The 12,169-nt window shown below is 51.3% G+C and overlaps 1 protein-coding gene across 3 annotated transcripts in view; it reads left to right on the top strand.

Annotated features, from left to right (window-relative positions):
- Positions 1–12,169, top strand: part of LOC122364531 (peroxisome assembly protein 12-like) — a 22,303-nt gene extending 10,134 nt beyond the window's left edge. For all 3 annotated transcript variants that reach the window (XM_043334979.1, XM_043334981.1, XM_043334980.1), the window contains exons 2-9: positions 2,730–2,905; positions 3,235–3,343; positions 3,786–3,988; positions 7,687–7,789; positions 8,518–8,641; positions 9,119–9,308; positions 9,830–9,906; positions 10,277–12,169. In XM_043334979.1, the coding sequence (XP_043190914.1) occupies positions 2,789–2,905; positions 3,235–3,343; positions 3,786–3,988; positions 7,687–7,789; positions 8,518–8,641; positions 9,119–9,308; positions 9,830–9,906; positions 10,277–10,397 (1,044 nt within the window). In that variant the 5' untranslated portion in view covers positions 2,730–2,788 and the 3' untranslated portion in view covers positions 10,398–12,169. The remainder of the gene's footprint in view (positions 1–2,729; positions 2,906–3,234; positions 3,344–3,785; positions 3,989–7,686; positions 7,790–8,517; positions 8,642–9,118; positions 9,309–9,829; positions 9,907–10,276) is intronic.

Here is a 12,169-nt window from a genome sequence, read left to right as displayed (position 1 = left end):
GGCCCCGTCGGTCCAACGACGAACGATCTCGTCAACCTCGGCAAACGACCTCGGCCCGACGTCGGCTCGACGTCGGCTGGACTTCGGCTGGACGTCGGAACATGCGGGCATATCCGACGTTCAGCCGATGTCGGGCCGAGGTTGAACCGACGTTGGGCCGACATCGGGCCGAGCCTCGGCCCGACGTCGGCATGTTTACTGGGTCCCGATCAAATCGAGCTAGCGAGTCGGGAAAGCCATCAATGGACTCAGGAAGACCTGCCGAATCGAATGATATGCGACATGACCTCTTTCCACCAGCTTCATGACCTGGGGTGCTGACCTGACCGTGACCTGAGGTCAACACCCTTAACCCTCGCCGGCACAGGCCATTTTGAGTCCCTCGACGGCACAAGGGGGGTGTTGGTACGTCCCCCCTCGCGTTTGGCCCCTGATCGAGCTAGAGCTTCGCGGAAAAAACGAGCGTGTTGCCCGTCACGAGAGAAAGCCGATGATACCCAATTTTAAGGTCCTAGGTCATCGGGTGACCTTCCAGGTCAGGTCAATGACCCGAAAACCGGGAAAATCGGGACCTGTTAGAAAGTCGTAAAGTGTGGCTGCATATGTGGTTTTCCGGGGTGCTGATCACGAATATCGTGTTAGTTTTGATTAAGCATTTAGACCAGGTCGGGTCAGGTCAGGTCAGGTCAACCGGTAGGGGTTGTGACGGGTATTCGTAATACGTGTCAACCGCCTCTGACAGCTTCGTAACATGTTACGAAGGCACCAAAACTACTTCGTAAATGTTCAAATGGTTGCTAAATTTGAATTCAGCTCCAAAAACTAGCCTAGAAACATGTAAAACTCGAAAAAGTGAACCGAGGTCACCCGAGGTCACCAAAGGTCAATGACCTGACCTGACCTTCAGGTGACCTTGAAACCCACCCTAATGCATGGGAGCAGCATCAAATCACATGTTTGAACGTTTAAAACCACGAAAAGCTTGCAAACGCGCGGCTAATGCGAGCCGACATCGGCCAAACATAGTCACAGTTTCGGCCAAACATAGTCACAGAAAAGAGGTCACATGTCAAAGGTCATTGGGGTCAGGGTCATGAAATTTTCAGGGTGGGTGTAAAATTGATCAATGCGAGGGTACTGAAAGTTTCGTCGCGATCGGCCGCTTTTTACGCGAGTTATTCGCGAAAAACCTTAGCGGGGTTGCATCAACCCCCCCCCCCCCCTGTGCCAGCGAGGGTTAGTTGACCTGACCCAAACAAAAATTATATCATTTGACGCGCCTAAGCCAGGCAAACACGATGCTGCCAAAATTGCGGCCCTGCGGCCCTTTGTGGCGAAGTTATTCGCCAAAAACTGAACCGTACCTTAGGCACTTGACCTGACCTCAGAGGTCACCGGTTGACGTAGGACCTTAAAATCGGGTATCAATCTCTGCGTCTCGTAACGGCGCACACGCTCGTTTTTTCCGCGACGCGCCAGCTCCACCAGGGGTGAAACGACTAATAAGCATTTCGGCAAATTGGCATTTCGGCAAAAAGGCATGTCGACAAATGGCATTTCGACTTTTTGACACGTCGGCAAAAAGCACATCGGCAAAATGACATTCGGCGAACTGCATTCGGCAAAATGACATTCGGCAAATCGCCTTTCAGCAATTACCACCTCGGCCAATAGGTCCGGCCAATAGGTAGATATGTAGAAAACCAATAGGTCCGGTGAGCGTTAAATTGTTGTGTATCTGGCTTCAGGCCGAAGGCCTGAAGCCTGATACACAACCACTTAACCTAAAAATAATTGACTTATCATTGTCTGCAATCTATTCATGTGAGTATCTTCTTCCTTATCCACGGGTAGGCAAAAATCAGTAGGTCAGGTTAGGTAAGGTTTGGTTATGTTTTTCTTTTACTTTGGTGACATGTAAGTGGGTTTCTTTACCTTTGAAAAGCGAGTCGGTCCTAAAGTTAATACTTACGGGTCAGTTTAGGTTAGGTTAGGTTAGGCTAGGTTAAGTTAATTTCGGCTAATTGGCATTTCGGGAATTGACATTTCGACTAATTGACTTTTCGGTAAATTGACATTTCGACTAATTGACACTTCGGCAAATTTACATTTCGACTAATTAGCATTTCGGCAAATTAGCATTTCGGCGAATTGACATTTCGACTAATTGACTTTTCGGCAAATTGACATTTCGGCAAATTTACATTTAGACTAATTAGCATTTCGGCAAATTAGTATTTCGGCGAATTGACATTTCGACTAATTGACTTTTCGGCAAATTGACATTTCGGCAAATTGACATTTTCGACTTATTGCACGTCGGCAAAAAGGCATGTCGGCAAATTGCATTTCGACTTTTAGCACTTCGCCCTTTTGACACGTCGGCAAAAAGACACGTCGGCAAAATGCATTCGACATATTGACATTCGGCGAATAAGCATTCGGCAAAATGCAGTTCGGCAAATTGTCCTGTAACCGTTACGTACACAGCACCAATGGCTGCGCAGTGTGCAAGCATGCCTAATCGCCAAAGATACGTAAATCCGTGGACGCATTCCCCGTTCTGTTCAACCTGACTAATATCCGCAGCTGGTTTGGTCTCATCCAAGTTTGTGTCATGCGAGTGGACCGACCCTTCATCCACCCAATCAGTCGCGAAGTGAATCACTGAAGCCTAGCCTTGGACCTTGTTTTAGTCCAGTGTCTTACTAAAATGCTTTCGTTTACAGACTGCTTTGAAAAATAGTTGTGTGGCCTGTGAGACCATCCGTTCACCGTTGTGGCTGTGATGGCGGAGGCCGTGCACCAGACGGACACCGCCTCCTCCAAGCCCTCGCTGTTTGAGCTGATGGCCGCAGATGGGCTCTTTTCGTCCCTTCATCCAGCGGTTAGGCATGCTTGTAAGGTGAGTCCAATCAGTCGGTTTGTAGGGTCTCGACTCTCATGACTAATACATTCATCAAAATGGTAATGCTAATGAATTAACTAAAATGATAACGATTGTCATTTCTTCCTAATTTTTGTAGACCACTTTGGGTACGTCTCTGTTTGCCTAAGATTACTTTGTTCGCCTGCATTGGCTGCTGATCAGTGATCATACGCTTGTCATGTGATACATGTAACCTATGCATTATGCAGTATGCACATTGCAAATACATTTGTGACTTGTTATGGTCGCAGGCAACATTGTTTTGATACGTAAGCGTCCGGTCTGACAATCGTTAAACATTTCAGATCATTGCAGCTCGGTATCCGTCTACACAAACCTGGCTGGAGCGCCACTTTGACGAACTTTTCCTGGTTGTCAACGCGCTCTTCCAGAGGCATTACCTCTTCACATATGGTACGTCATTGTGTCTTAGTACCTTCTCGTTGGTCACTGCTTTCATTACGTATATTTCTGCTGTAACTGATCGTTGCAATTGTGCATAATGTGAGCTAATGTTCAGGTGGCCGATATTTGTTAATGGCGTGGTGATGGATGATATGGATGATATGGAATGTAGGTATTAGGTACTATCCAGTAGCCTCCCAGTCGAAATGCAGTCAGAGGCTGGGTCATTACCTCATACCTTTGGGTATGGATACGAATAGAAACACGAACGTTTCGCTGATGTCGGCATTTTCAAATTCTCGCTAATCAACCCGATCGTTCTTCATTTTCTCATTTAATTGTCGATCGATTGGCATTTTGTCTGCCATCTGTCTCTTGTGGCGCCTGTCTGCTCCGTTCTCCGAGTGTGACCCGACCTTCCCCCGGTGTGACCGCCCTCCGGCTCCGGCAGCCGGCTCCCTGGCCGAGAACTTTTACGGCATAAAGCGGACGCCGGTGTCCAGTGGCGACGGCAGGGCCGGCCTGCGCCTGCTGCCCGGCGAGGTGTACCGCAGCCTCGTCTGGCTCTGCGCCTTCCCCTACGTCAAGGCCAAGCTGGACGCTCTGTTCGAGGAGCTGGAGCATCAGGAGGCCAGCGGTGTCCGCCCGGAACAGGTGGGCTTCCGTCACCCGCTGTAAGCCGATTGAGGTTTCGTGAAGTTTTCCAATCTCGATAGATGAAAATCTCGATTCGTTCATATTCCGACTGGGCCTGTCGTAGGAAGCAGAGTCCTTTCCAGGGGACTAATTCAGATCTAAGAGATAGATGATACGAGATAGGTAGTGTGCCAGCTTTCCTGGACCGTATGGAGTTAATGGCCCAGATAAGGAGAACCGGATTTTTAGAACTTATCCATACCTTCAAAACTCATGGAAACGTCTTAAATTCTTCAAATTTTGAGTACCCCAGTGCGAAATTCGCCCCGACGGGTTGTCGGTCGTACCCCAACCACATTTCACACCACTATGAACAATAAATGCACACACTGAAATCGCTATTGCCGATAGGCTCATCCAATCAAGTTTCGATAAACCCGTTCATCATCATCTCCGGTTTCGAACACGCCTGTTAGGTAGTGCGGTAGACCGCGCCCAAAGCCAGGGCCCCGGTAACGTGAGGTAGCCGAGTCGGGGCAGCGTGCGCTGACCCAAGCCGGGGCCGCGCGTCCTCCCGGTGTCATGTGATAGCCCGGGGATGCGGTAGACCGCGCCCAAAGCCGCGGCCCCGGCTTGGGTCAGCGCACGCTGCCCCGACTCGGCTACCTCACGTTACCGGGGCCCTGGCTTTGCGCGCTCTACCGCAGGTGGCTTCTGCTCATACTTTGTGGTGCGGTGGTGGTGCGTCGTGCCGCGCGCTCTGACTTCGGCCAAGAAAAATGCGTCAGCTGATCATTGTCATTTCTGCCACTTTCATGTGGTGAGATGGGGTCATAACTTTAGCGACCAGGGGTGTCGATTTTTAAAAATGGTTGGGGGTGCTCAACCCCTGCACCGGGTGAAAGATTGCAGGTTTGCCATGGGGCACAACCGTATAGGGTTGGTTATCCCCATAAGGTACTGAATACTGATAATGCCGAGATTTCCACTAATATTTCCCAAGGGCAGAACGTTCTTCTTGAAAATCATTCCGCTCGCCCTAGTACTTGGCTACCTTATTACATAAACATCTTTCCGAAAAAAGTCGTATATTTGCCGGCAGTATGGCAGCAGCCCCGGCACCTCTGTTAAAAGGTGACAGAAACCGATGACGGCGATTAGCACCGGTGCAGCAGTCGCTGCGGTCCGCAGGGGCGGACATTGCGCGGAGACAACGGTAGCTACGATGCTCTGGCAGTAATTAGACGATCACAATAATCGCTGAAAAAAATGAAAGGTGATCGCATTTGGATATTTACAGGTTTACGATTTTCCTCAGTGGCGTAGCCAGGTGGGCCCGTGAGGCACGTGCCCCCCCCCCCATCAGGTTCAGGGTCCCCTCGGGTTATTCGGGCCTGAGGGGCCCTGCGGCGCCAATTGGCCGATAAGGGTCCATGTTGACCATATTTGGACTCAGAAGGGCCCCACAGGGCTCGTAAAAAACACCTCATGGGCCCACAAGTATCAACAATAAGATCTCCATAAGGGCCCAAGCCAGCCTCTGAGGGCCCCTTACCGGCCTCGGAGGGCCACTTGCCGGACTCTGGGGGTCCTAACCGGCCTATTCCCAGCCAGCAAATTTGGCCTTGGCCGTAGCTGGTTTTACTCTGGATAGCTCAGGCATTTGCTCCGGCTAAAGTACTGGCAAGGTCTGGGGTCTACTGGAGCTGACACGATCCCGGAGCTCGCCCGCACCACAGCCGGACTTATGCCGCATCAGCCGTGCCGTACCTCCACCGTACTTCAGCCACAGTAAGCCAGAGCAGCTATGAGGCAGCCGGACTGGTCGTAAGAGAGCCGGACTTGAGCCGTGGCAGGGAGCCGGACTTGAGCCAGACTTGGCGGTCCGGAACCATACCAACCCGGGAGCGCTACGGCCAAGACTGGCTAACCGGAATAGAGCCGTATTGACCCAAACCCCGGCTCTGACGGCGTTCCTTTTATACCGGCCCGAGTCTGGCATGTCGGAGTTGCCGGGGCAAAACGGACTTGCGCCGAACCAAATTGCTGGCTGGGTTAGGGGGCTCTGGGAGCTCTCTGGGAGCTCCACACCCGCCTGTAATAGCCCCACACCTATTTCTCTGAGGGCCCCTATAACGGCGACTGTGAGGGCCCTCACCGGCGCCTCTGAGCGCCACACCGGCGTCTCTGAGGGCCCCACACCCCTAACTCTGAGGCCCCACACCAATGCATTTAAAAACCCCACATGGGCGGTTCTGAGGGCCCTTGTCAGTTATCAGCGACCCTGACGGTCCCACACAGGTGACTCGGAGGGTCCCAGCGGCGTCTGAGAGCGCCATGCCGGTCTCTGAGAACCCCACAAGGCTCCTGATGGCACCGGTGACCTCTTGATATCTTCTTGTCGGCCTATGAAGGGTCCGTTCCGTAACAGCAGTTCTGAGGGCATCACGCGCGCCTGTGATGGCCCTAAACCAGTGTCTCGGAGAGCCCCCACAACGGCGATGTGAGGGCCATACATTGCCATATCTGAGGGCCCCACACTAGTGCCTCTTAAGGCCCTATATCGGCGGCTTTGAGGGCCCAACATCGTCGTTTCTGAAGGCCCCACAAGTGCACATGTGATGGCCACCCACCGGTGACATTTGAAGGCCCCACACCGGCGACTCTGAGGGCCCCATCGGCATCTGAGCCCGTTAGAGACGACCCCACAGGGTTTCTGAAGGTACCACCGGCCTCTGATGGCACTTTGCCGGCCTCTGAGGGCCCGTCGCCGGTCTCTGGAGCCCCCTGCCGGCTTGTAAAGGGTACACGCCATCAGCTCTAAGGGTCCGACACCCGTCTACGACGGACCCACACCAGTGTCTTTGCAACTTAACGTCTTTTTACGCCCTTCTTCTTAAGACTAACTTTTACTTTCTTTACATCTTTACTTCATGCATTGTAGATTGCGTAATTGTTTTATTTTTAGTAGTGAAAGACTGCGGAACCAATTATTTTCCTCAAGCAGAGTTAGTGGGAGTTTTTGAGGGACCAAATCATTGGGGATGCTAAACTGGAACATTTGGGGGTGCCCGGAAAACCATTGGGGGTGCTCATTTGAGCATTGGGGGTGCTGCAGCACCCCCAAAGGTATACAAATCGACACCCATGTTAGCGACGGCTGTTTCATATCAATTATTTTACATAAAATAATATTTCAAACCATAAATTATTGTTCGACAGCCAAATTAAAGAAACAATACCAATACAGGCTTACAGTTTAAATTCGACATTGTGTTGTCTACGATTAGACAGCTAATAACTCATTCCCGTACGTCGTAACTCTATAATGACCTTTGCTTATTGTCACATGTGCGCCGCATTCGCGATTGTTGCCGACGCCTGTTTGCAGGTCAGCCCACTACAGTTGTTATACATATAGAAAAACCGATAAACTTTTAGGCGAAAAAAGCACTATTTTAGGCCCATTTTTTGATTTTTTGCGATATTAGGTAAAAACAGAAGCTTCTTATCCTAGGAAAAATAAAATGGGAAATCATTGGAAGGTGGCACACTACCTTTAAGTTCGGGCTACATATCTCCGCGTAACATGGCTGAGGATAACCCTGTTATTGAGCGTGCTGTCTCTGTGGTGGCTCCCACAGTCGTATTGACGGAAACGCTGGAGACTGGGGTGCGCTGTGACTGTATGACTGGTTGTGCCGATGTCTCACCAGGAGTGGCGGCGGCGGGTGCACCAGCTGGTGCTGCGACTGTATCCTCCGGTGCACGCGACGTTCTCGACGGCGGTCGCCTTCTGCTACTTGGCTTACATGTTCGGTAAGGCTGAGACGACCACGACATTTTGCCACTTTTGGAGATGAGATAAGAATTCACAGCATGAAACCTTGATCGTGTCTATAGCATCTTTAAAGGGACTATCCCACCTTTACATTAGGTTTGAGTTGAGATTTGCGGCGAGGTTCAGAAACCACTATCTATCTTGGTCGCAACCCCCGCATCCTCGTGGTGTTGAAGAAATTCGTTCCCTTCATTTGAAAATGTTCCCTGTACAAGTCCCAATCTCTTAACCATTAACGGCAATCTGATGACGTCATTTGCCTTTTGAACGCCTGTCACGCAAGCAAGTGAAGTATCACTTGATTTACGAATAAGCCAATCAGAGATACTTTTGCTATTGTATAAGCCGCGTCATATTTGAGAGGAAGTATATTTGCTGCTAAATTTCCCTCCACATTGGCATGAAGGAAATCCTTCATTACGCCACAGATCCGATCTAAATGACGTCACAATGAAATATAAAAGTCGCAATATCTCAAAAAGTATAAGATGAAAACGCGTAAAAACTTGCAGAATTCGTCACTATATCATGAGTAACATTTACGAATCCTAAACGGTACTTTTTAGAAGGTGGGATAGTCCCTTTAATAATTTGCATTCATTAGCCAAGACGTACCCTTAAATTCACATTTCACATGTCTCATCAGCTCATATGTTTCTTGGATTTAGGCCAGTATATCAGTAACAACCTTGTTGGTTTTGGGCAGACAAATGCGGCTACCACTCGCCGCTGAGCTGGCTGTCTGGTGTGCGCCTGGAGACGGTGACGGCCGACGACTGGCGGCTGGCTCGAGAACGGGACGACAAACTCTCCTCCTGGACTCGCCTCAGGTGAGCCAACAGCCGCGCACTCACCGCCGGGAGGGGTGTCACGGCGCGACCGATTGGGCTGCATTCTGCATCTGGTGTGCGGCGTGGTGGTGTCAGGCTACCCCGGCTGACTGGGTGCATAATCCGTTCTCATGCAATGGAATGGGATTGTTGTCCCATCTGGGAGACGGATTGGAGGGATACCTAGTCCCGTCTGGGAAATAAGAGTGTAAATGGAGGTGTCTGGTGGGGTGGGATGTATTCCTGTATTGCCGGTGGCCCGGAGCCGTATAAAGGGCCATCCCGGATGTAAAAGTGTCTGACCGTCCCGGGTATCAGGGTGGCGGGCTGAAGTCCTTCTGACGTGGTGTGAGGTGTAATCCCGTCTGACGGGGTGCATTTGACGGTGTGTGGGTGGGATGTACCTACTCCTGCCTGACGGGGTGCTCTCTGATGGGGTATGGGGAGTAATCCCCTCTGACCCCGCTGCGCCGGCAGATCTCGCGGCCTGCCGGCGGCGCTGACCCTGTACGGACTGCACGCCACCACGCGGCTGGCCAGCCACGCGCTGCAGGTGGGCTCGTTCCTGGTGCAGTTTCTGCAGTGGTGGAGCGGCGCCGGGGACCGTGATGGACGCCGGCTGGGCGCCGCCGACGTCGCACCGCCCGACCGCCGCCCGCTGGCGCAGGTCAGTCCCCCACCGCGCCGCGCACCGCAGCTGGATCGTCAGCGGTCGCCGAAAATGACTGCTGTAGTGACTTGTTTGTAGTGGAAGGGCAATAGAACATTCTTCATTCAAAAGCAATTTAATAATACCAATTTTCCGTCGAGCCGTCCTTTTTTTTAATTATAACCGTAAAAGAGGCTCGCTTCAAATGGTCCTAGCTGGCAGCTCGCGACCTTTCCACCTACAACGCTGCTTGTACTACTGCCTAACAAAAAAGTGGGGCTGCTTGGCTGTGGTTTCAGTGCGTCCCCGTTGCAGTGTCCGTTTTTTAACTTCATCCAGACGTATTTTGATAAATTATGTTAGGTGTCTGACTGTCTGTGGTTCCTGGTTTTGTGCTATCTCATCTTACATTGCCAGTGCTGTGACGTGCAAGTTCGGTGACCGTGTTGCGCTGTCTTGAATGTTACGGTGACCCTCGCCTGCTGTCCATGTCTCGTACACTTTACCCCGCTCTGAGACTGTCCCGGCCGGCGTTCCAGGGCGAACCGGAGGCCGACGGACGTTGTCCGCTCTGCGGCAGGACACGCACCAACGAGGCAGTGCTCGCCGTGTCCGGGTACGTGATCGACTGTCCGGCAGTGTCGACCGACACTATCCAGCCAGTGCAGTCCACTCGGCCAACACCAAACTCACGAAAAAAATCCCCTCAATCCGAACCGATTTGTACTTCTAATTTTTTTCTCATTATTATAGAAAATGCAAAGAATTTCTGGTTGTAACCTTGCCAATTCATACCCGACAGCATTACGCACCTCGAAAAGTGCGTGCATGCTGGACGTTAAGTTGACACCGTGAAAGCATTGACCTCTGTCCTTTTCCCAGTTTTCACTTCTGACCGGTCTATCACATTCAGTGTGACTTTCCTGTGTGATTCACGTCGCGCCGTCACGACCGGGCTGACCGCCCACTGTGTCGGGCTTTTTCAGGTACGTGTTCTGCCACCCGTGCATCTTCCGGCACGTCAGCGAGAAGGGCCGGTGTCCGATCTCGTGGTACCCAGCCAGCACGGAGCAAATATACCGACTGAGCGGTCCCGGCGACGACTGACGCGCCACACCGCCCGTCTTCGCAGAGTAGGACGCTTTCCATAATCTGTGATATTGTCAGCGTCTCCATTAATTAGGGGTCCGTACAAATGTGATAGGTTGAATAATTGGTGCGAATTAGCCTGCTACATTGTGCGGCATGAAATGGGGATCAGTAGCTGTTGCGTAGAAATGTGGTCTTAACATTCGTAATACCGTAATGTGATTTTCCGAAATCATTTATATTCTCCTCCCTTTATCTGATTTGCGAAACAACTGGACAGATTTTCAAATTTATGTTGCCACAGGTTTTGATGACTGCTCCAAAGTAATGCTTGTTAAATAACGAGCCCCAACCGACCTCTGGAATATTCAGTCGAGCACGCCCGGCTTAGGCGGGGGGGGGGGGGGGCAGAGCATGCCCCCGGTCTTATTTTCGAACGGATGTTCGTAATAATACGGAAAAGGTAATTGCCGATCTTCTTATCCCGGTGAACTTGGACCACGCGGAGGTCTGCCTAGTTGGGCCTGTGTCCATATCTGGTGAGCGCATTCAGGCGCTGACGGCTGAAGCCGTCCCCCACTTGTGTCATGCTTGTGGCGGAGATCTTTGGAAGGTCCTGGGTTGCTGAGGATTCCGTCGCCTTGACGTAGTCCTCGATGTCCTCAATAGCTTATGTCCTCATGTTCTTTGAGATCGACTGATGAACTGCATATGCGGACATTTACGTATGTCCTGCTTAGAAATATTTTATCGTGATTCGCTCTGTCCTAGTTTTCTTTGAGTTTACAGCCTTCAGGAGAGCACTGAGCAGTGCAAACATTCATCATTTCAGCATATATGCATCACAACAGTAGGTGATTTAGGTAGGTAATCAATAATCACTGCTAGGTTTAACTGTACAATGTACACCTAGCCAAGATTTGTTCCGCAAATGGCCTTCAAATGAGAAAACACTGCATATTGCTCGTATTGTAAGCCCATTAAACAAGAAGACCTAGCGTGAAAGTTGGTTTACCAATCTTGGGGTACAACATGCACTGCAACAATGCCATCGGCATACACCAACGCAAGCACGGTACACAATAAATCAACTCACAAAAATTGGCTTGCATGTGGCAGCGACTTCAGGCTCCACCTTGTGCAGCGGAACTGAGTTCAGCACCTCAGGCTGCACGTAAAGCGACAGCAGCCCCCGGTATCCTTCTGACATCTTGCGGTATAGTCGATGGAGCTGATAGTCTTCCAACTGGAACAGCACGTTTAGATCATCAACCTTCTTGATGATGAACTGCACGAACAGCGGAATGTGTTTGGTGCCTCGCTCTTGCAGTCGATATGAGATGTCTGCCGCCCTGTTCTCCTTCCCTTCGACTGTGACGGCCTCTGACCTGAAGAGCAGCTCCAGCGCGTCCCACGGCTCCAGAATGTGTGCGATCACAGGCGCCGCGGGACAGCCATCTCGTCATCGCAACCTTCGGGCTTTGGTAGCACGGCGCATCCACAGCCTCCTGGATCAGAGCCAAGGCATCTCGCCGCTTCGGGCTTCGCGACAAGTAATTAGCTATGTCCTTGATTAGGACCTCTAGCCAGTTGGGGAGGCGGCGGGCGGCGTGCCCGGTACACAGCGCCAGGGAGTGGCACACACAGCCCATGACGAACAGCTTGCGTCACGGGCGCTTAGGGCGTTCACAATGAAATTTAGAAAGGGGGGCACTCTGTAAGGACCTCTAGTGTAGCTTGCCTTCACTTCTTTCTCAATGGCCTGTGTGACCTTGTCTGGTCGTAAAACG

Source organism: Amphibalanus amphitrite, unplaced genomic scaffold, assembly GCF_019059575.1.
Source record: "Amphibalanus amphitrite isolate SeventyFive unplaced genomic scaffold, NRLGWU_Aamphi_draft 000681F_arrow, whole genome shotgun sequence".
NCBI classification, from domain to species: Eukaryota; Metazoa; Arthropoda; class Thecostraca; order Balanomorpha; family Balanidae; genus Amphibalanus; species Amphibalanus amphitrite.
Note: the sequence above shows the minus strand (reverse complement) of the source record. Positions and strands in the feature narration are given on the sequence as shown.